Source organism: Meleagris gallopavo, chromosome 4, assembly GCF_905368555.1.
Source record: "Meleagris gallopavo chromosome 4, MGAL_WU_HG_1.1, whole genome shotgun sequence".
Lineage (NCBI taxonomy): Eukaryota > Metazoa > Chordata > Aves > Galliformes > Phasianidae > Meleagris > Meleagris gallopavo.
The window spans coordinates 39,815,601-39,839,605 of record NC_139407.1 but is presented as its reverse complement, the minus strand read 5'-3'; the positions used below and the strand labels follow the sequence as shown (position 1 = coordinate 39,839,605).

General features: G+C 39.4%; 2 protein-coding genes across 4 annotated transcripts in view; one reads left to right on the top strand and one right to left on the bottom strand.

Annotated features, from left to right (window-relative positions):
• The window catches only part of C4H4orf17 (chromosome 4 C4orf17 homolog), a 23,484-nt gene extending 5,772 nt beyond the window's left edge, over positions 1-17,712 (bottom strand). The window contains exons 1-10 of one of the 3 annotated variants that reach the window (XM_085222956.1): positions 17,572-17,712; positions 14,261-14,398; positions 12,674-13,405; positions 6,578-6,755; positions 3,807-4,013; positions 3,173-3,237; positions 1,528-1,689; positions 1,173-1,254; positions 633-801; positions 263-306 (exon numbers count right to left, since the gene is read on the bottom strand). In XM_085222956.1, the coding sequence (XP_085079082.1) occupies positions 263-306; positions 633-801; positions 1,173-1,254; positions 1,528-1,689; positions 3,173-3,237; positions 3,807-4,013; positions 6,578-6,674 (826 nt within the window). In that variant the 5' untranslated portion in view covers positions 6,675-6,755; positions 12,674-13,405; positions 14,261-14,398; positions 17,572-17,712. The remainder of the gene's footprint in view (positions 1-262; positions 307-632; positions 802-1,172; positions 1,255-1,527; positions 1,690-3,172; positions 3,238-3,806; positions 4,014-6,577; positions 6,756-12,673; positions 13,406-14,260; positions 14,399-17,571) is intronic. The other 2 variants (XM_085222957.1, XM_010710026.3) reach the window with 2 other exon arrangements.
• LOC100545163 (alcohol dehydrogenase 1) lies at positions 14,542-24,005 on the top strand. The gene is made up of 9 exons (XM_003205750.5): positions 14,542-14,684; positions 16,496-16,597; positions 17,588-17,726; positions 18,910-18,997; positions 19,104-19,326; positions 19,913-20,173; positions 20,643-20,778; positions 22,440-22,578; positions 23,690-24,005. The coding sequence occupies exons 1-9, from the start codon at positions 14,667-14,669 to the stop codon at positions 23,712-23,714; spliced, it is 1,131 nt and encodes a 376-aa protein (XP_003205798.1). The 5' UTR covers positions 14,542-14,666; the 3' UTR covers positions 23,715-24,005.

Genomic DNA, 24,005 nt, shown 5'->3' with positions numbered 1-24,005 from the left:
GTACACATCCCTTATCTTCCTGCATTTATGAGGTGCATTGGTTAAAAGATTTACATGAATGTTGTATCAAGACAAACCAATTGAGTGACCTCAAGAGTCTTGGGTATCTGGCTTAGGGAACTTCCGTTTCTAAGTTTAATTTCTCATGTGAATTTGGGACCTGCTGCAGTGACAAAAGGTAAGGCTGCTCTACATTCACAGTCCCTTTTCTGTAGCATGCTAGGCACATGGCATCTTAACACTTATAATTTCCAGTACTTACCATGCTTCGTGTTTTGATTTGCTTCTGATCTGTTAGTTGAAGGCCTGAATGAAAAAGGACAAAAGTCAAACAGTATAAACTGTCCTCTGCAATGTACAGGAGGCTTGCCTTTTCTGTTTTTGTTGTGTTTTTTTCTTTTTTTGAAAGAGCTTTCAAGTGCTCAGAAAGCTCTGTTCTGTTCCCATAATAACTAAATTTGTATCAGAGTGTGTGAGCTCTTTTATAGTTAGAAGTGTTTCTCATTCAAGATCTGTGTGATGCACTTCAGTCGAAGTTGCATTTTTCACAAAATCCAGAGGCAAAGAAAATGAAACTTTCTAGTTAGGCTTAGCTTATCCCCTCACCTTAGCAGCCTCACCACAGATTTTACCTGTTATTTATATCTCCTTCTGGACCTCTCTGAGAAGGAGTCCGGGGCTTTAGCAAACTCTGGATATTCGTGCTCTCTCCTGCACCTTCCTGCATTGCATGTGGCTGGTTATTCAGCCTGCCTTTACCAGTCAGTTCAGAGTAAATCAGTCTGGACATGAAGACTTTCTCTGAAATTGGAAAACAGCAGAGATTTTATTTACATTATTGCTTGCTGATTTGGATGTTTGGAGGTGAATTTGGGAGTTCCCTTACCTGGGATTTTTTGAGGGGCTTAAGGACATGAGAAATAACACTTGTTTTCTGCCTTCCCCCTAGCCCAGAGTGCTACTAGGAGTGTGAGGCTTTCCTACCCTGCGGCAGACCTGAATCTACTGAGATCTGGGTGACTGCTTTCTGTTCAGAATGGCCACATCTGGGCACACTTCAGTGAGTCCTTCCAACTCAGCAATCCCACACAGTTCAGGCCTGTGAGAATTTCTGGAGTTTATACAAATATGTGAGAGATTGTTCCTTTCAAAAATGAACACGTGCTTGTTACCTTTTAGACTTGCCTTTGAGAGCCATTCCTGGATCTCTGTAAGCGAATCTGTCTGGAAAACATTTCTCAGTTTTTCAAGCACCTGGAGGATGTACGAGATAGTTACTATGAAGATGGAAAAGCTGATTGGCAGCATAGTTCTGGTGCATGTATTACTTTAGCCTTAGTAGCCTGAGCATGCAGAGTTTTACAGCTAGGCAAAGTGTCTTGCAGAGTCATAGCTAAATACAAATTTAAGTCAGTAGAATCCACACTGGGGCAAATAAAGTCTGTCAAATAATGTCTCGTGCTATCCTCAAGAAATACAAATGTATCACGTCATTGGAAGCCATGTACCGCAGCAGTCACATCTTACCTTTATTTCCCCATGCAGGTAGCTTAGGTCAAAATCTGTGTTCTGCTGGGCATGAGGACTGTGATTCGAGTTGAGGCATGCAGAAGAAGGCTGGGAGAGAGTCTGGAGGACTCCCTGGATAGTTGCAGGTTGTGCAGAGGTTTGGGGTCGTTTTTTCAAAAGCTTTTCCAAAAATAGAAAACAATCTGTAAGGAAATGCCTTGACTCCATTTGAAAGCAATTAAAGGCAATGTGAAATATGTCTAACAGGGATCCCCAGAAAGGATGTTCAGCAGTAAACACATGCATAACTATTATTTGGCTGAAAATGGCCAGAAATAGGAAATGCATAGGTTAATGACTACAGGTTCTAACACATAGTCACCAGGAATAATGTCAGATATCCACAGCATAATGTTGAATTTTTCCCCTTACTGCTGAAGAAAATGTGTACAACCTTATACTAAGCGTTGCTTTGAATCACCTTTTTTGAAAATCTGTTTTCTGGAAATATCTAGATTTTTGGAATAAGAATGAAGGTGATGCTGGATAACAACTAAGGGAAACTGGATGAGGAAGGAGTTGAATCTGGATCTCTATGCTTTGTTTGCTGTACTATCATGGATTTGCAGTGTGCTCCTCAGCAACTCTTCATTTCTCTGTGTGCAGGCTTGGCCAGTAATTACCAGAGCCTGGGAATTACGATGTGAGTAGCAGAAGGTTTTGTTTATAAGCGCACAGGGGAAGGCAGAGGAAAAGCAAAATGCACCTAACGGTTAGCAACAGTAATTTTCTGCGTGTGTCACCATGTGGCAGTATCTGGCCATTGGAAAGTTATTTTGCAACCAAAACAGTAAACAATTTGAAGAACTGTGTTCTGCATGCATACAGAAAAAGTAAGAGAGGTTCTTTACTATGCCCAGATTGGGAATCAAAGAGCAACATTTAGACAGAAAAAAAATAAAAATGGGAAAGTTAGGAGAGAACCTAGTTCTTATTTTTAGCATATTTTCTGCAAAACATTTGAGTAGTGCCCTCTGTTGTTCAGTACCAGTATAGCAACGTTTGCGGTTTTTTTTTTGCCACCGTTGTGACAGTGTTTGTAATAGCATAAAAACTTAGCAACCAGCTATTGTACAGTCACTGTAAAGGTAAGTGGTTAACGTGCAGCTTGAGACTAAAGAGCTATTGCAAAGAGAACCTTCTAATGGCGTTCATAAACACAGCTGTGAAGTTGGATCTAAACCCCAGTATGTTACTTCTACAAAATGGTATTATCAAAATTAAAACTGTTGGCAATTAAAATGTAAAGAATCTGTGTTAAAAGGGCAGGATTTATCTTGTACTTGTTTGTAGAATAATGGGATCTTTTTTTTTTCTTCCAGCAGTTTGAGACAAAGTGAGTTTTTATTCCTGTATTCATTGGATTTGACCATTTTTCTTGCTAGCAAAGCGCAGTGATATTACAGAGCTGAAATTGATAGGATGATGATTAAGTCATAATTCTTCTTGATACTGTATCCCTTCCAAGTTCTCCCCATAGCCCTCTTTTTGGGTGTGTTTCTTCCTTAGCAGCCTGAGATGGTGAGTTTGGTTTACAGTATTCAGAAGTGAGAAGGAGAGTGCTGAAATTAAGAACTAGGTTGTTTTTTTTTTTTCAACTCACCTTTTCTGGTGATTTGGGGCTACTTTGAATCCTCTCTGGAACATTTGCAAGTCCTTCTCCATGTTCTGGAAATCAGTAGGCAGAGTGTTTTCTCAGGTTGAAAAATAAAAAACATTAGATGCACCTTAGGTTGTATCTGAGGGGGGCCTTTTTAATCACAAAAATGCCCAAGTCATATTTTAGAAGTCTGTATTTCCTTCCTTTTTCATTTGCTTTTACTATATCACATAGTACTGTATGTTATTGTAAGTGCTTGTTGGGATGCCTAACAAAGCTGAAGAAAATTGTGGAAACCATATGTTACAGATGTGTGCTTATGGTACTATGTAACTGCTACTGAGAATGTTGCTCACAGATGCAATAATTGCTGATAATTGTGAAATCATTAGATATCTGGTGAGCATAGAATTTTTAAAACCTACGGAATTGCCTGTGTAGTCAGCAAGGAGAAATCTGTTAAGATGGGAGGGGAAGAAACACTTGCCTTCTTAATGGATCGCCCTAGGTTCCATTTACCTGGACCTGAGCTGTGATAACACAGTGCCCTGGCTGAGACCTGGTTCCACCTTTAACAGTTTAGGTTCCTCTGCTGTGCTGCTGCTGTGTAATGCAGCAGTTTGGTGTCCCTACTCACGTGCCGCAAGCTGTGAAGAGCCAGGCCCTCTCTGCATGAAAGCCTCAAGCCTTGGAAGACAGTTGTTGGCAGGTGAGCTGCCTCTGGCATTCCCATTTAGCACATGTTCTCCATCAGCTTTTTGCTCAGGGATGGCTGTTTTGACAGCATATGGGAGTTCTCCAAAACAGCTGTGTCTTACACAACAGATCGGACTATTGTTTAACCCTATGCAAAAAACCAAAACAATAGAAACAAAAGAGATGGCTACAGTGTTTACTACAGTAAACAAGCATAATAACTTACCAAGTGATCTCCATGGAGAGTCAATTCTGGATGAACGGAAAACAAATGTATCAAAGTTTAAGTTTTATAGAATATATATATAGGGCTTATAGGATGTGTCAAAGGGAATTTCAAAAGTCTGAGAAGCCTAACAGGAAAAAATATCACTCAGCTGCAACAAAACTTGCAAAGACAGTGTGAGTGTCATTGCTTTAGGCCCGTGACTGACCTCTCACAATCTGCTTCTAGACCAGATGTGCGGTACAAATGGACGGTACCGCATATGAGAAGAGGATACCTACTGCCTTTTGGGAATGACCTATAGCCAGCATTACAAACGGGTGAGCTCTATCCACTGCTTCATGTGTCAAATGAAATGGCACTTTTTCATTTTTCTCAAGTGTTTTTTCTAAAACTTTGCTTTTTGCTTTTGACCATTCAGTGAATCTTATTCTGCGTCCATGAGCTCTTGAATCATCATGAGAACAAAACCCCATATGGGTAGCACACGGAGGCTGAGTTGGACACACTGAAATAGAGGCTCTAAACTGTTAACACACAGACTTTTGATCCATTTCCCTGACTGTTTAACCAAAGAAGTGAGTTTAATAGTACAGCAAACAGAAGGTGTTTAAACAGTGAATAAACATGGTATGTTTCAACAGGTGGCAGAGAGCCATAAGCATTCTGCTGCAGATCAAGCTCTGCCTAACAGATGTGATGTTCCAAATTAAATCTTGGAGAGTGGTTGGATAGAGTGAAGCAGTGGTAATCAGGAAATAATTCTCATGCCTAACTTAAAAAGCTTGTTGTCTTCAGTGAGAGTAGCAGCAGTTAGTGAAGAACTAGAATCCTCCTTTCTTAGCTGGAATTTCAAAAACAACCATTATTTTATTATTAGTCAAACTGAGTTGGAGAAGCAATGGAGAAGAAGCAGTTGATGAGTGCTTTTCAGAACCTTGATTCTCTTAGGTATCTGACATAAGACCAATCTGAAGCAGAAAGAAATTACAGCAAAATGTTATTCTGCTGAGATTAAAAGGTACCCAACCAATTAGAGTTAATCTGGCTAAGCAATATAAGACTTTCATCTTTGCTGCCTTGTCTTTTGTCAGGTTATAGAAAAAGAGATAAATGTACTGTATTTTTATATATTTTTATACATATTAAACATTTTAAAAGATATATATATATATAATATATTTCATATTCTGAATTTATATAGATTGTATATATGCACACAGAGGAGTACAAAATGTGCATTTTAAGCTGTGTGGTCAGTGTCAAGTCTTTTTTTTTTCCTTCAAAGGTGTTCATTCTGAATTGGAAGAAACTCAGCCTTTTCAGAAATAATTTGGTCTGCATCACCCTTCACACTTTATTGCAGAAGTTTTATTATGAACTCGTCAACTACCAATATAAATTCTCTAACAATATTTACTTATCCTTACAGTTTTTGAGGAACTCAGTAGAGATTTTTGTGTCCCTTTTATGATCCTTATATACTTTCTGCAATGTAAATCTGTCCAGTCATCAACAGTTTTCTTTCAGTCACCGACAAAAAGATGTCTTTGTACAAGCACACAGGCTCAACTTCAGAAACAGAAGCCCATCCTAAGAAGAACTATTTGTTTTGCTGATGTGGATGGTATGCTGATTTCTGACTGTATTCCTTTCAGGAGTAGGAACAGTAATCATCTACATCTAGTGTGCAATAAAATAGCACAGCATTATTGGAGCACAAGGTTAGTATGAAATACTGTATTGCACAATATGTTGTTCCTGGAAAAGTATCAGAATGATATAGGTGAGAGTGAAGTAATTTTAAAAAAACAAGTGAGAACATGTCTCTCTAAGCAGAGTTTTTGGCATTTGAGGTACACTTGTGAGCACAGAAGGAAAGAGAAGTTGTTCTAGCTTAAATGAAACCTCAGTTGTCTTGGTGAAATAGTTTTAGCGGTAGAGTGTAAAGAATTTAGTGCTCCTAACTTTTACAGTATCAACCTGAGATTATTCATTGCTGAGAAAAGGTAAAGACACTAGTGGAATAAAGTGAGGGCAATAAGTTTGTGTGTGCATAGAGGAGAGTGTTCAGGGTACATTTTAAGGTTATGAGCAACAATGTTGTAGTGCAGAGGATTTTAAGAGATTTTTTCAATGTCTACTTCTGAGTAAGCTGTTCTTACTCCTTTCTATGTAATGAACACTATGCTACTATGCAGATGACACTGCTGTCATGGTAGGGATGCTGCTTACCCATATTGTCCCCAAGGGGTCTTAGTATTTTGGCCATGACTGACCAGTTCCAAAAGTGAGATTTCTTACTGAGCTGTGAATGCTGATTAGATGCTTATTTTAGATCTGTGAAATGGGAGCATTGGGTGCTTTTTTTTTTTTTTTTTTTTTTTTTTTTTTTTTTTTTGGAACAAAGTTGTGTTAGCTTACATTTCTCTTTGTGCTTGCTAAGGCAGTCTGGGGCTGCCGTGTGATCTCTGTACAGCTCTTACCTTGTATGTGGCAAAGCATCCGAGGGTGGGGAACGTTCCTAGAGGAGTATGTTACCCATGAGCTCCTGGAGCGAGAACAATGTTGACATGTATTCATTGTGTAAGCTTTCCTATTCTCTTGCAGAGTGTCTTACTGTAGAGTGGGTTGGCTCTTAGGCTTTCCAAATGAGGCTGAATGCTGGAAGTGAAGAACAGGAATTGACATATAAAAGTAGAGGAAGCTTCAATTAGTGTTTAGTCTCTAAATATTTCACTGTTATTTTACCTCTTCCATGTGTGTTTTGGAGAACCATAAGCACAGGAGGGTGGAAGCAAGCTGCCTACTGCTCCATGGCTAAGTAGTTACCCCTGACAACTAATACTGCCTGTGGTTGCTTTGCAACTGCTTCTGTTGCCTCGCTGTTTCTGCTCAAGAGCTCGCTGCCCATTGACATGCCTAGTGAGATTCCTTTTTGTAGTAACAAAATACACTGAAACAGGAGTAGATTGCTTTCTGACTTGGGAAGTGAAGGGACAAGTATTGACAGCAAAAGAAATGCTGAGGCCTTGATTTCTAAAGGTGGTGTATGCAGAGTGGAAGTCTTATTTCTCTAAATACTTGGTGTCTTGCTTCTAGATTTTGGGTTTAGAAATTGAATAATAGACTAATAGCTGTTTTTACTGTTACTTTTATTTTTACCTTCCATATAGTACGAATGACTGATGTTCAGTGTTCTTTGCTCCTGACACCTTGGTTAGAATATCTACTACTATAACATCTTAAGAACATCCTAAGAATGGTGTCGTATTTAAGGCACCTTGTGATGATTCAGAACCAAATTAATAAAAAATGGAAAATAAACCTTTAGGGGCTGCTCAGCCACGAGAACAGAATAAGCATTCATCAGTTATCCATTAGGGTAAGGAAGCAGTATGTGGTTGCTGTTCGTATTTTAAGGAATATGTGGAGAAAAGAGGATTGGGAAAGGATGAAGACATCTTTTCAAGCAACACTTATGTTTTGCACAGTTACATTTTTACTCCATGACTGTGTCTGATTTAGGAAAAAAAAAAATTGAGTGGACTGAGGGATTTCACAATGTGTGCAGAAGGCCATGAGATGTGAGGTTTGCCCCCATATGAAAACAAAGTGTAAATCTCAGAGCTGAAGCTCTTGGGTTAAGGTCATTGTATGCCCTCTTAGACAGTCAAGAAAAGGTCATGTCCCATGTGGTTACATTTCAGGGCATGTGGTGGTAGGGTGGAACTAACATTTCACAGGATTTTTATTTTTATTTTTTTAGCTAATGGCAAGATCTCTTTTCTTTTCTTTTTTTTTTTTTTTTTGTACGTACCTGGAGGCATGTGGAATACTTGAGGAAATAACATGACTTATTAACAAGAGCTGAAAACAACAAAGTAGAAGACAGAAAGGAGTAAGTGATTAAAGCCTATATACTCAATTATATATGGTTTGCATACCATTTAGTTGCCGTTTTGATCACATACAGCAATACTTGTACACTGCAGGTTCCCTGGTGTTATTCCTGCAGACCACTGCCTTGCACAAACTAGTCCTGATCAAAAATACCAAGCAGTCTGCCAGATAACCTGATTTCATGGTGGCTGTAACAAATGTACTCAGTGCTTCTCGTGCTCTTTGATATCAGTCAGAGTGCACTCATTAATTTTTTCTAATCATTCTTGATACTTAACTATTCATAAATTGATTGAAGTCATTTTTTTACCTCACTACCACGTTTTCTACTACTATAGCTCTGCTGGCTTGTTCTAAATTCTTATGGAATGAAATCAGAAGTTTTGTTTAGGAGAAAACAATAAACACGAATACTAATTTCAAAGCAGAAAACTGCATTTCATCTGTGAAACAAGATTTGAAGCAGTTGTTCTTGCTAATTAACACTGTCTTCTATAGCAGTGGGTATTTGATGGGTTTGTGTTATTCTCTACTATTGTAAAAGTATTTAAATGAAAAATTTTAGTTTTAGTGTATAAAAATGATAGATTGCAGAAAAGATATAGCATAATGGATTAATCATCATAGAGAGTTCAAAGTTCCAGTTGAATTCCCTGCCATAGAATGTAATGATTTATGTACTTTTCCGAAGTGTTTAGTCTCTGAATTGTATAGCATATTGAACTTATTTTGTTTTTACTGCTGCATTTAGTAATATTTAACTGTGGTCAACACAGAAAGATGAAAGAAAATTGACTTCTGACTTTCTCCTGCAAGAAAGGAAATTGTCTTGCCTTCAAGGATATGAATTATAAGCAACATGCAACAGCAGTGAACACTGGTTAGCCGAAGCTCGCCTGATCTGCTCACTACAAATGTGAGGCATTGTCTTTCAGAGCTGCTGTCTTGATGTGATTTCAGTAAAGAACATGCCTTCTGTTTGGTCTGATTTCTGTGTTAAATGATTGTTGAGCAAAACATCTTATCGGGATTGTTGACCGTCAGGCATCTGTCTGTCCAAAGGCTGCTTTAAAGGGTGCAAAAAAAAAAAAACCCTCTGTGCCATGAGAAACTCTTATATCTGTACTAGCACTGCAGTCTAGCCTAGATTTCATCTATTCTAAACATAAATACCAAAATATATCAGCAGAGAAGTTGATAAGAATTTTTTTTAAAGATAGGCTAACCATAGAAATAGGTTGTTTTTTTTTTTTTGGTACATCTTTACTCTCCATCCAATCCATAGATTGGATGCAGAGTACATAATACAAATGAAAGATAGCTGTATCTCCTGACATAAAAAGTAAAATATACAAAATTTATGGTGTTGGTTGTAGTGGATTGACTGACTCATTAGAATAACAAAAACTGCTGATTTGTATTACATCTGATTGCATTTGTTTTTCCTAGCAAGCATTTATAATTTTGATTTAAAGAAAAATAAACTGAGAGACTAGCTTTTCCAAAGCCATTTTGTATTTATTTTAAATTACATATTGTTTACCATAATGCGTACTGTTCGTAAGCTTAAGATTAAATGCTTACTAAAAATAGCCTATAAATTAAGTTATAGGAGTGGAAGATACTTTCTCTTCCTGGGTCTTTTGATTTTCTGCATATACTACTTATGCTTTTGTTGTCTACCTATAAAGGATGAACCATGTCTAACTAAAGTTTAAAATCTTGCCAATGTTTAAAAACCTCAAAGTGTTACATAAAGTTATTGCTGGTACAATGTTTTGGGGAATTTAGACGTGTTACTTTGTCACAACATTGTGTTAATATTTAAATTAGTAAAGTTAAGTGCTACTAGCTAGCACTGTTGTTATCATAATAAAATCACAGCCAAAACGTGGATTATCGTTGCTGTGTTCAAAAAAACACTCCTTTGGGAAGGTACATACAGTAGTTATTTAGAGTAGTCTTAAACTTGACTCCCTTAATGGGCTCGTGAGAGACGATGTAACTTCACCTGATGATTGTTATGTTACCAGTTCTCAACTCTTCCCTGGAGAGCATGGAAGAAGTTGCAGTGTTGTAATGCACAGAAAGATCAAACTACCTGAGAAGCAGTGCTGCAGAGGGCCTCCTCGCCAGGATGCCAGGTTGGCAGTTCCTTCCATCCAGCTACAGCAAGTTAACTTCCCTCAGTAGGCAGCAACCTTCCCGGGGTAGGGGTTTGCAGCTGAGGAGGCTGCAGCCTGGCTTGTTGTGCTGAGCAGCCCACAAGCAGGCAGGGGAGTGGTGAAGGTTGGAGACCATGGAATCCTTCCTGTTCTTTGTGACGCATCTGAGCTGCACACGCTACTATGGAAGCAACGCAGCCTCATATTTGTCTCTCATTAGTCAAGAGAAATAGTTGTGTGCTTCCAATTCCTCCTTTTTGATTTCACCACTCTTTTGCTTTAACATGAGAGGAATTTTAGTTTCTGTAGAGAATTAATGTTTCCATGTGGACATTGAAGAAATGGTGACCTACAGGACTGTAAAACTACCTGACATTAGCTTTGGCTATTCAAGAAAATTCACATTTTCCAATGAGATTTGAGGGCTTTTCAGGAGTTTCGGGAATTTTTCTGGAGTATAAGTGCAGTGCTATGTAGTTCTGTTCATTTGCAGCATATGAAATTGGTGTCACAAACTTGAGTTCATGGGATTTATTGGATGAATGTCTGTGAAAATGTCTTCTAGAATTGATCTGTAAGGCTCTTAAATGTAGTATGGGATTGGCATTTGCATCTAGTAACAGAAAAGAAATTTAAGATGGGAAAAGACACAGCATGAACTGTCTACAATTTATTACCCTGGTTGTCTGTCTGAAAGACAAAAATCAGACAACTGCTAAATTGAGTTTACAATTCTTGAACAGTTTTCTGGTCTTAGAAATTCTCCAAGCTTATATGTAATGTTACACAGACACTAAATCACAGGATATTCTGTGAGTGTGTCTCAGCTTCAGATGCAGGAAAAGGAGGCACACTCTCTCCCTTTTTGTGACTTGCTGAGATTGGAAATACAAGGCAATTTCTCCAAGTAATGGGAGAAAAGCAAAAGATAAAACAGGTTTGTCTGCTAATTTGTTGACATTTTGGAGGGAAAAGGAGAGTTCCTGGTGTAACTCTTGTGTTAATTATTTTGATAAGTATTTGGGTAATGTACAGTCTAAGCAGCTAAGAAAAGAAGGCAACTGATAGCAAAACCTAGCTAATAAGCAGCCCATGCAGGTGCTAGTTTTTGATCCTGAAGCCCCGAAGAGTCTTATCATTTGCTTTGTAAGCCCCATGTAGAAAAGGCTGTCCCTGGATTCTTGTGTCTACAAGCTCAACAGCCACTAACAAATCTGGCATAGTTTTTGCACAGTTGTTTTTTCTTTCCCTTTAGCTGTTTCTACACTTCGCTAGGATCTGCTGAACCTTATTAGGTTGGAGAGAGAAGCAACGGAGAGGCAGTATTAGTGCCACATGTTCAGATGGACAGAATGAGATAAAAGGCTGATAAAGTGATTACTTACCATGTTTTAATTGCATAAGAAGGAAGATTTGATAGATAAGCTTAAAGAAGAAATACTTTCGTAGTGAACTGCCCTAGAACCAGACAGGATAGAGTCTGGGGCCAGTTGCATGTTTTGTGGCAAGTATCAAGGCACAGAGCATTGAGCCTGAGGGCCTGTGAGAGCAAGCCAAAAAGAGGAGGCACTGCAGCTTCCCTGCATGCCAGGACTTTGAGCCTATGCCCTGCTCCCAGCATCTTGAGCAATCTGACAGAACAACACAGATAATTTGTGCAGCATGCTTATGTATGTCAACCTTTGTTTCACTGGCTCTATGCGTGGTCCTTTTTCTTACCACCTTCTTCCTAAAGACCATTTCTGTCTACACCTGCAGACTGGATGCACTCAGTCTGGCGAAGGGAGGTAGATCACAGCTTCCATTCCATTCCTTGAAAAACTTTTCCAAGGAGTCAGTGTGCCATAAGGTGAAGATAAGGAGAGTTTGAAGGGAAGGGAAAGGAAAGGAAATAAAGGGATCAGTGGATAAACTGACAAGGAAAAATAGATGGGAACTTTGGAAGAAGGGAAGAAAGGAAAAATAAAACTGTCAAGGAATAGACTGGACTAGAAATTCAAGTTCTTTACTATGAGAGTGGTGAGGTGCTGGAATGGGCTGCCCAGAGAGGTTGTGGATGCCACATCTCTGGAGGTGCTCAGTGCCAGGTTGGATGGGCCCTGGGCAACCTGGTCTAGTATTAAAAGTGGAGGTTGGTGGCCCTGCCTGTGGTGGGGGGGTTGGAGCTTCATGATCCTTGATGTCCCTTCCAACCTGGGCCATTCTGTGATATTTTTTTTTTTTGAGGTTTTTCTAGGAAGCACAAGTCACTGGGTCTTGCCTCCTTAGGCACTGTGAAAGAAGTCTGCACATGACAGGAATGAATACTATGGTGTTTTGGGTGTATTTCCAGACAGAGCACACAGAACATACTCTACCTTGAAGGCCTTACGGCAAAATTCAGAAGCTTCTTTGTACACGTGATTTTTGTGTTGACATTTTGTGTTATGCTATCAATTTTTTAATAGCACCACACCTCACAAATTCTAAACTTGACAGAACAAGGCAACATCTGAGATGAGTGGTATCACTTACATTTTCCTAGAGGTTCTCAGCTGTCTACTTTGAGCTTTTTAGCTGTCACTCCACTCGTAGAGATGTATGGTTGTGTGGGATGTATAGCGATTTGGAGAGCAGATTATCTTCTTGCTGGGTGTGAGAAATGAGTCCTTCTAGTTTTTTGAGGTTATCCATGTGTATACATCGTCTTTTCCAGACAATGTGTCAAAGTTGCAGCATGAGATCTCTGGCTGGTGGGGAAAAGGGCTCAGACCAAGGTGGTTAGAAGCCCACATTCAAGCAGCTTAATGAGAGAGCACAAGCTAAACTGGCCCGTTTGATATAACAGAAAATTCAGACATGAAGACTAGCTGCATAATCTTGATGTCGTGGTAGTGAGTTGTTGTAAGTGTATTACTGTAAGCAATACACAGGAGAAAGCATTTGTTACTTCCATTGATGTAATGGCCCAGTTAGTGTCCATCTGTGAGCTTCACCAATGAGGGGTTTATCTGTGAGTCTTCTGCCTTAGACATGCCACGAAGATCATACAGTTCACACAGCATCTCAGCATATCATATAGTACCTGCTATACTACAGGTAGTAATAGCTGATCAGTAGAATTATCATAAATCAATGTATTTATGCAGTTAGATTGCCTATGATCTTTACTGAAAGCAGGTGAAATTTCTGTGTTGCCTATAGTTCTGTATTTTCAAGATCAATCGAGATGAATCATGACCACTGCTGTATCGTGCTATAAAGATCCTGGAAGTAGAAAGAGGAGATTAGCTTCAGAAGAGGAGAGAAGACTATGGATCAATTCCCTGATGTCTGCTGTGCCCCAGAGGTGTGTCATGTTGCCACCTCTGCACTCTTTCCATAGGAAGCCTTAAGTAACCCCTTTCTTTTTGCTCCATGGGTCTTTTAAATCTTAAGTCCTTAGCAGGGATTCTTGATCTCTGCTCCTCTAACCTGGACCAAACAGGGCTTGCATCCCTAACAGACTTGAAGTACACCTCTGAGGCTGCTGGAACTTCCTGCTGTCTCTGAAGATTCACCTGAGGCTACAGGACTCTGGAACTTAATCTGGTCCACTGAGTCTGCAAAGGAGCATGATGACCTTCAGCATACCCTACCATACCTGCACCTTCACTTCTGATCTCTGCTCCTCATGATCTGTGGGCAATACAACCCCTCACAGCAGGGCACTGTACCCAGAGAGGGTGAGTGTGTGGGTGTGTGAGGAGAGGGGGGGGCTTGCTGATATTATCAGATACAACAGGTCGAGCAATCACTTGCAAAACAAGCAGGCTGTTGCACTGTGTTAAGAAACACGTGTCCTCTCTCTTCTTTTGTTTTCCAGTCAGCATGACTAAGCATGTAGTCTTTGGTCACTGTTTACTGAAAGCCATTCCAACAGATCAATGAGTAGCCAGATTGTAAAACTTAAGGAGTCAGAGGAGCAGATAGAGCCACAGATTAACAGCGTATGTTTCTTAAGCAGCTTGCAAATAATGTGTTTTGATACATCAGCTGAGCTCTAAAGAGTGTTAACCATATAATTCAGCAAAGACTTTGTGTTCCCATGACCCTGCTATTTTGAATTCAGGAGCTGCTCACCCCTTCTCCTTGCCTCCACAGTGCCCCTGAGAGCTGTAGATTTGGAAGACAGCTTCACAAAGAGGAGGGAAAAGGGACGAGCTTCCAGCCAGGGCTTGTGCTTTCTTTCCATCATTGCTGAGGCCAGCCATCGATGGGCTATGAAAAGGGTGGGATAAGTGTGTCAAAGGGTCTGGGAAAACAGTAAACTGTAAAGATTTCAGCAGATGGGTGGCTCACTTTCTTGCTGGTGCATTAGATGTAAGGGGTGGGACTCTAAGCTCAGCAGCTTGGCTAAATGTTGGAGCTAAACATTTGCAGAAGCACTTTGTAAGACCAGCTTCCAGGGCATTGGCCAGGACTGTGCTATCAGCAGCTTTGCTCAGTACCTGTGGGAGCAAGTTTCAAAACAGACGTGCCAGCCAACATGAGCACAGCGGGCAAAGTAAGCTGAGTTTTTTTTTGTTTGTTTGTTTGTTTTTTAAGGAAAAGTTTCTTTGCTGCAGCTGAGTAATGTGTTATAAATGTAGTTTCTTTGCAAGGACACCAGAAATACTGATGGGGTGATATAAATGGGAATGTAGGAGAAAGCTGGTGCAGTAGAGCTGCTTTTCCTTGCGGACCACTGTACTCTTCCAGGAAATGGCTGCTAGGCTCTTCGAGGCAATAATTTCAATTTATTTAAATACTGAGGCAACATAAGCTAATAACATTAGAGTAAGAATAAAGCTAATTTCAAGCTCCGATTGACTGTGTTAACATATAATGTAGTAAGTATTTGGACAAATAAATGTATTTATCAGCTGCATCACTTTCCCTTCTGAGATCTCAGGCTGTTTCTAACTTTTTCTAGCTTTTTTACATTTCATGTAAATTTACTAAGTTTGTCATCTTTAGAAAACATTATGTTAAATTTTAGGGTGCAATCGTGCATATGTTAAGACCATCAAGCAGAGGTAAATTCACCAAGTTCAGTTCTCTGTTTAGCCTTTGCCTGAGCGTGATGGAGCGTTGTGGTGGAGTTACCACACTTTGTTTTCAGTGTATTTAATCTTTGAGGCAGTATGCAAGTTACCTTGCAGTTTGTGTGACCATGTAACATAACCTTCCTCCTCTCTAAAAGGGTGTGTTTCTACAGCTTGCTTTTCTTCTGCTGCCATGACTTGTAAGGGTGGTAGAAAACATGAGTAGAAAAAAAATATGCTGTGACTCCAGTTAGTGCTTGCCATAATAGATCAAGTGTGCTGTTGGCTCATCTGGGGGATTCTGTTACAGCTGATAAAAGCTCATGGTCAGCCATCAGAATACAGCCTAATTAACCACTGTCTAATTGCATGAGAGATTCATTTGCTCTTAGCGATCCACAGTTATTGGTTATCTTTGCTCTCAGAAACATTGCACAGACTTTGTTTGCAAATTGTGAAATCATTAGTGAGCGATGTGCAATAAAGTCCTTTTTCTCTTTTCAGGGAAGTTTCCTAGAAAATGTTGTCCTTTAAAATGTGATCTTGCTTCACTTGTAACTTTTTTTTTTTACTGGAAGCATTAGATTTAGTGCAGATCTCTCATATCTCTTTTTCAAAGCTCTTGCTCTTTCCCACTTTACATCTGGCTACTGAAAGTGCACTATTTTACATTGCAGGTCTGTTATTTCCTAGTACTCGCTTTCTTTGTTACCAGTTGACATTTTGTTGCTAGACATGCCTATTTTTACTTAGCTAACTTTTCATACCAAAGCTTTTTATGCTTCTTTCCCAGAAGCATGCAACACAGCGGTGTCACACTGTATGGCAGGGTCCCAAGTCACACAGGATACTTAGGCACAGCTGAACTTCTGGTGTCATAGACTTAATTCTCTTCTGTTTTGCTCTTAAGATAATAGCACCTGAGGACTTGCAGTTAGTACATCTTACCTAATGGAGTGACTGTTCCCCTTAAGGGAGATGTGGAAAAATCTTATTCCATGAGCTTTAGCTGTGTAAAGTTCTGTGATGAGAAGACCCCACCGAAAAAGAACAGGAGCAAATAATGGGGACAGAAATAGGAACAAAGTCAGGCATGATTTTGGTGAAAAAAAAAAAAAACAAAAAAAACCCTGACTTATGGATACTGACTTTGGTGTTGTTTTTAATTTTTTTTCCTAGTTTTCCCTCTTCCTCTATGAGCAGGAATTCTGCATGTACAAATGTTAAGAATCTTATTGTATTGACCTTCTCATTGCAAGAGCCTCTCCCTCTACCTTTGCTCTTTTTGCAGGTTATTAAATGTAAGGCAGCAGTATTGTGGGAAGCAAATAAACCATTTTCTCTTGAGGAAGTGGAAGTTGCCCCACCAAAAGCACATGAAGTTCGTATTAAGGTATTTAATTTTTTTTTTTAAAGAAGTGTTACAAATTGCATTTAATGTTGCTTAGCCAATTATTTCTGCAGATTTCTAGGATGTGGTCTTGGAAAATATTCAGTAGGTAAATAGTTGCTATTCAGTGAGCTCCTGTGCAATATGCTGCAAGTCATAAATCTAATCTTGTGTCTCTTTTTAAGAGGGCTTTTTTGTTTGCTTTGAACTACTTTCTGCCTTGCTTTTGGATATGTGCTAGGAAATAGAACTGGGTGCTTCCTTTTTGATCTGGGTGTTGAATATCTGTTGCACTTCAGATGCTATTGCTTTAGAGCAGTTTTAAGTGTTGTATTGGTGAGGAGAACCCCTACACGGGGTCAACAACTGCACTTGTCAGAATAAAAGCTGTTAAGGCATATTTAAATCTTTCAAAACAAATACAACTGAATGCAAGAAAAGACAAAATGTGCTGTAGAATATTATGTATGGCTGAGATTTTATGGCTTTTTTTACATATGTAACATATACATGTATAAAAATATAATAAATGATCATATCATATGTAATTACAAGCAACATTTTACTACCGCATAATAAAAATTTTAACATCTTAAAATTATGATTTAAATTACAAGATAAATATTTATATAGAAATGTTATTTAATTCAATACTTTTTATGTAGTACTAAGATAAGCGTTTTATATCTGTGTGTAAATATAAAAATAAGAATTGATTCTATTCTGTTCTTCAGCTGTTGTTCTGCCCAGCAATCAGTGGGACTCCTGATACAGGAGGCACAGCAAGCATTCACAGAGGAGTTTTGGTTTGTAAATTAGAGACATGCAAACAATGAAGATTAGGAGTCGAGCAATTGAGTGTTTTTACCCTTAGTTTTATTGTGTGCACATGTAATTTTGGAGATAAGCAAGGGACTGCTCCAAATATGACAACTTACATATGACATGACATTAGTGAAATGCTGAAGCATTCTCACCTTTCTCTTAAATCAGATTGTAGCCACAGGGATCTGTCGCTCTGATGACCATGTGGTGACTGGTGCACTGACTATGCCTTTTCCAATCATCGTTGGGCACGAGGCAGCTGGCGTTGTAGAAAGTGTTGGAGAGAAAGTAACTTCATTAAAGCCAGGTATGAAGCAGCACTGAACACAAAATCTGTGCTGAGTTTTCAGGCTCCTGTTTAAGTTGAAGCCTATTATGTGTGAACACTTGTATTGCAAAGGACTACCTATCTAATTCACTTTTAACACCGCTGTACTTCAAGTGTGTTGCAACTGTGAAGACTGTTCAAAGCAGGTCAGTATATATAATAAGTTGTATTAGAGATTTCTGCTTCAACAAAAATGTATATTTTAAATTTCAATTATAGCCCTAGCTGCTTTTTCTCATAAGTTTTGGTTCCAGAACTTGATGCATCACTCTGTTGTTCATGTTTCCTGGTGAGCTGAAACAGCAGCACAGGCTTGTGCATACACACACCACCCCCACCTACCTCTGAGTTGAGGGGAAGGAGGGGGAAAAGATCCAAGACCTGCAAAGTTCATTTAGCAGAATGATTACTAAGCCTGTATGTTGTGCATGTATGTGCATTTTGTGTTCTGTAGGTCACTTTCCACTTCTTAGTGGAAATCAGAAACTGACTTTGAACACATGAAGTATTGGCCACATTTCAGAACTGTCAAATCACAAATTAACCTGCAGCAGAGATTATCAATTTAGGGACTTATCATACTTTGTTGCTGTGGGAAATGGTAAAAGATTGCACTGAGAACACAGGTTACTTAGTTAATTGGCATCATTGTACTAAAGAACTAGAGATGTCTTACCTTGCATTCATTGCTGCTTCTCTGATAATTACTTTAAATAAGATGACAACTCAGGAGAGCTAGCAAATTAATGCTTAACTTATTTCCCATTTCTGCAAACAGTTACAGTTCTCTTACCTTAACATGCCAACTTCCTGCCCTAGAAGATGTCAGTTTTAATCTATTTCCTCAGCTGTGTATTAGTAAGTAGAGATGCAAAAAGCTGCTGAATGAATACTTTGTGAATGACAGCAGTCTTGAAGATTTAAGGCATAACTCAGTTTCACTTCTGTGAAAGAAACCCAGGATTTTGTATGTTGAAAGCAGTTGTCAGAAATGCATTAATGATGTCCGCTATGTCAGAGAGAGGCAGTGGAAGGAAATAAGTCCAGCACTACAGTCCTACTGCACTTTTTTTTTTTTTAGGAATTAAAGTACTTGTTTTATGTTTTTACCTGAATGCTTCTTGTGTGCCTGCTTGTTTAATCATTACTGTTTTCTTTCTAGGAGACGCAGTTATTCCACTCTTTGTTCCACAGTGTGGGGAGTGCAGATCTTGCTTAAGCACCAAGGGCAATTTGTGCAGTAAAAATGAGTGAGTTTCCTAGGTTACTTGCAACCCCTATTTGATTTTAACTTACCCAAAACTGACCACATATGATAGATCTCATTTACCATTATGTCTGGTTATTTTTCAAAAGGATTTCTTCTTCACCTGCTGGATTAATGGCTGATGGCACCTCTAGGTTTACCTGTAAAGGGAAAGCAATTCATCATTTTATTGGTACAAGTACATTCACCGAATACACGGTAGTACATGAAACTGCTGTAGCCAAAATTGATTCTGCAGCTCCTCTGGAAAAAGTTTGTCTGATTGGCTGTGGATTCTCAACTGGTTATGGGGCTGCTCTGCAGACTGCCAAGGTAAACACTGTAGGTGTTTCTGCTCTGTTCAGAATTGTGTGGCCTGTAAGCAAGGTGCCAGCATGGCAGCCAGCAGGCGTATGTTCTTTTTGCTTTGTTCAGAGTGGTAGGAAGATATTAGTTCTTTGCCTTCCTCAGTTCCTCTAAGGTATTTAAAAGTCTTCAATTGAAAATCCAATTTTAAAAAAACTTTATTGCAGTTTGCTAAGTTTTCTTTCAGACCTCTAGCTTTCTCACTCCTCAAAAAATGTTATGACAGAGATGATATTTTATTGTAACTTCAGGCTTCCTCTATTCTGAGACTTTACACAGTAAATTCAAAGAATTTGTAGCAGTACATGGATGTGGCTTTTTACAGCTGTGACTTCACTATTTCCAGTGGAGTGACAGTACAGATCTTAATGCCTATCTTAGTTGCATATAGGATTATATCAGTGTAGCTGGCTACTGCATTAGTACATATGCATAAGCAAATGTCTTCTCAACAGGTGATCTAATATAGAAGTAGATTAGGTGAGAACATATTGATAGTAAGAAAATGCTATGTACTTTATGTGGACTGTAACAGGATGCCATGTTAATATAGGTAGAACCAGGCTCCACCTGTGCTGTCTTTGGCCTCGGAGGAGTCGGCCTCTCTGTTGTCATGGGCTGCAAGGCAGCTGGAGCATCCCGCATCATTGCCATCGATATCAACAAGGACAAGTTTGCCAAGGCCAAGGAGCTGGGAGCCACTGAGTGCATCAACCCTAAAGACTTCAAGAAGCCCATTCACGAAGTGCTGACAGAAATGACTGGCCAGGGTGTGGACTACTCCTTTGAGGTCATCGGCCGTATAGAGACCATGGTATGCAAACAAGAGATGTGGTCAAAAGAGGCATTAATTCATTAGCTGTCTCTTCTCTAACCCACTAAGCACCAGTAGTGAGGAGCTGAGAGCTGCTGGTAAAGCGTTAAGTTAACTTGAAACCTATGAAGCCTGGCTATCATCAGCTAGTGAGATGCAGGGACAGAAGCATACTCAAAAACTTAAGAAAAGGATCTTAAATGTAAATTCTAATAGGAAAGGAATCTAAGCAGGGTGACTCACTTTCACATATATAACTAAACTCAACATTGTCTATCCAAGAGTGTCTTATCATTAATAAGACTAAATTGGAAAACAGAACAAGCTAAAATATAAGAGTGGATAAAATGGTGTTAGCTACAGAAATTGATTTGGAAATGCAAGCTGATCCCTGAGAGAAGGAATCAAGTTTTTGTGCCCTGAGGGCAAGACTTGCATGACACTGGTGTGTCCTCTGTTTTAAATGCAGACTGAGGCCTTGGCCTCTTGCCACTACAACTATGGAGTCAGCGTGATTGTGGGAGTGCCCCCTGCAGCACAGAAGATTAGTTTTGACCCCATGCTTCTCTTCAGTGGTCGCACCTGGAAAGGGTCCGTCTTTGGAGGTGAGGACTTGGACAGATGTGATTTGGCTGGCTTGTGAAACTTGTCTGTTAACCTGAATCAAAGGGAGTGGATTATTGATAGCTGGACATACTAATGATAACTAATTTGCTAACAAAGTAGCACAAAGAATTCATGAAGGAACTATTATCAAATGGTTACTGAAGAGCAGAGGAGAGAGAGAAAAACAGAGAGGAAGAGGGGAATAAGAGGCACAAAAATGTCAACATTAAAAAGAAAAAAAGAGAATGAAGGAAAAAAAACAAAAAGGCAGAGAGGATAGGGCCCAGAAGGGTAGAAGACAGATGGACTGGTGCATGTAGAAGGAGCAGTAGATAAAATGGATTAAAAAAAGGAGTCATAAGGAGAAAGATGGGGGCTAAGGACAACAGGAGAAAAGTAGCATAAAAAGAGAGAAAAAAGATGGGAAGAATGAAGAAAGGAAGGAGAAAAGGAGAGAAAGGGAAAAGAAAGCGGGGGGGGAAAAAGAAAAATGAAAGACAGGAAAGAACAAAAGTGGAAGTATTGAGAAAGACAGGGCAAGAAAGAGATAAGGACAGAAAAGACAAATGAAGAGGAAAAAAAGAAGGGAGAACAGGGATCAAAGACAGAGTCGGGAACTGTAAAGAACATTCAGTTCAGACCAACCTGCTTATCAGGTTAAGCCCAGCAAGCTGCCATCATTCACAATTGCTCTCTCTTCTGAGCTTTTCCAGAGGATTTTCACACTCAGCAAACCTTAACTCACTGAACACAAAACTTAAAGACCTAGAAGACAGAGGAAGCTTATTTCTAGCAGTGCGTTTTCCCTTTTGCAACCCGTTCCTCTGATACATTCCATAGACACCTGACTAAAAGAGTCAAAGACAAATTAGGTTATTCTGGGAGAAGATCCTGTTATTATAGAGACAAACAGTGCCAGATAAAGCCAAGAAAAAACTAGGCAGCCCCTTCTGCTGCCCTATTTTGTTCCTAGTAAGTTTCTAGTCACCAACAGAATGTCAGTTTTTCTGTGTGTGATTTAGGGAATGAAGCATCAATAAACAGGATGAAACAGTACTAAGGCATGTATAATCAATGACTATACAGATGTTATAGTTAAGAAATATACAGGAAAGTTAGACTAAGTAAGATTATTGCAACAGGAAGATAATAAATGGAAAATGCTTACCAATGTTGTAGGCTTGCAATATTCTCCACAAGGAGTAATCTCTAGGAAGAGATCCTTCCTCAGTGGCAGTCAACACTTAAATGGGGTCTAGGAGAGGTGGAGCCTCCACCTGAATTACCTTCACCTGTGCTCCTATGGCTGACTCATGGCCTCAGGTGGTCAATCAGAGGTTCAGGCTGTGATTCAGCAGTTCCCATACAAGGAGGGTGTGGGGGGTGTCTTTAAGATTCAAAAGTCAGAACTTTAGACTTGCACCAGTACAGTACTTACTTGCTTGGTTGGTCATACACACTGTACTCCACTGTAGACTAGCTACACTTAGTACAGCACTTCCTCTTGGCACTCTATATTACAAAGGTCAAGTTACACTGCAGTACTTCATCATGCTATTCTGCTGTAGAAAGTTTATCTAAAAATTTAAGCCCCTATAAGTTTTATCTATTTTTATAGCATTTAATGGTTCATTATCCACAGTCTGTGGTTTTCTTTCAGGTTGGAAGAGTAAAGATGCAGTGCCCAAACTGGTTGCTGATTACATGAAGAAAAAGTTTGTTTTGGATCCATTAATAACCCATACCCTTCCTTTCACTAAAATTAATGAAGGATTTGATCTGCTAAGGACAGGGAAGAGGTAAACACTGCTTAATTGTAAAAGCTGTTTATAAACAACTTTAAGAACTGCACAGTGAGACAGAGCATGACTAACTTTGTGACAGAGAATGGTGAAAGCAATCCACAGTGCCCATTACTCTTGGCCAGAATAGTATGTTTCCACGAGTAGCTGCTGTACTAACAAAAGGTAGCAAAGTTTTAGATTTTGAAATGTACTGGGTGCTTTATTTCTTTACAGCAAAATTTTTAGATTCTACTTCCTGTCTAGTTTGAGCAAAGAGTCCTTGTGACAGAGGGAGCAAAGCTCACACAGAACAGCAAGTCAGCACCCACTGGAAAAGAGCACGCAAGGAAATTGAAAACATCAACCTAGAGAGAACATGTGATAGACCTAGCTTCCCATCTCAGGAAGTGTTTTAGGATGAGGAATAGGTTATTTAGCCAAAGTCATTAAAAAGTTGGGACTAACTTTTAAACCCTTGCAAGAAAGTGAATTACCACCTTTCCTGACTGCCTCTGTGCTCAGCGTATGCTGTCCCTGCACATTAGGCCCATTACACTCTAGCGGGTGAGAGCCAAGACCTACCTGACCTAAAATTTCCAGGCCCCATTATCTATGCCAGAAATCAACATAACCTGCTTGAGAAAGTAGTTAGAGTAGAGCTAATTATTTTCTTCCATGCCATTTCTAATCAGCAAAAGAGAAACAAATAGCCCAAAAAGTGAATGGGAATGCTCATACCATGGTGGTAGTTTTTTTAGATTTATTGTGGCAAATGTCTCTATGCTGACAGCCTATTTTTTGAACTCCAATCTAAGGGAAAGAAAATGCTTTCCATTCCAGTGCTGAAGGTCCCACTATCCTCGTGGCAGTTTTCAGCTCTGCTCTCCCTTCTTTCTTTCATTTGATAGTGCGTGCATTTAGCTTGTTGGACTTTGCTCTCTTCTCTGTATCTGCAGCAGGCTTTGTATATCTACTTCATTGTTTTACTACAGCTGGGGCTGGGAGGAAAGGACGACCCTGGCTGACAGTGACAGCCTGATTTTTTTCAGAGAAAATGGCGGAATTTTTTGCTGATGTTGGCACAGGGCCCTTTGTCTAGTCACTAATTTGTCATTTTATATTGCAGTATTCGCAGCGTCCTTGTATTGTAGGATTCTTGATGGCTTAGCAGCAGTACAAACTTCATTCTGCGCCAGTACAACTGATACGAATCCGACATTGCTGAAAAGCATCACCACTGCCTTCGCTTAAAAGGATCAAGCTCAGCATCCAGACTTCAAGCAAAGTACTTCAAGCAAAGCAAAACAAGAATGGAAATAATCATCTTTCTTCCCATCTTTTGTTTTTATTACTGCTGTCAAGTTTCTGCATTGCAATGCCTATTCCTCTTAGTATCAAAAAATGATATTACGGCCTGTGCTGCTAGCACAGGTGTTATGAAA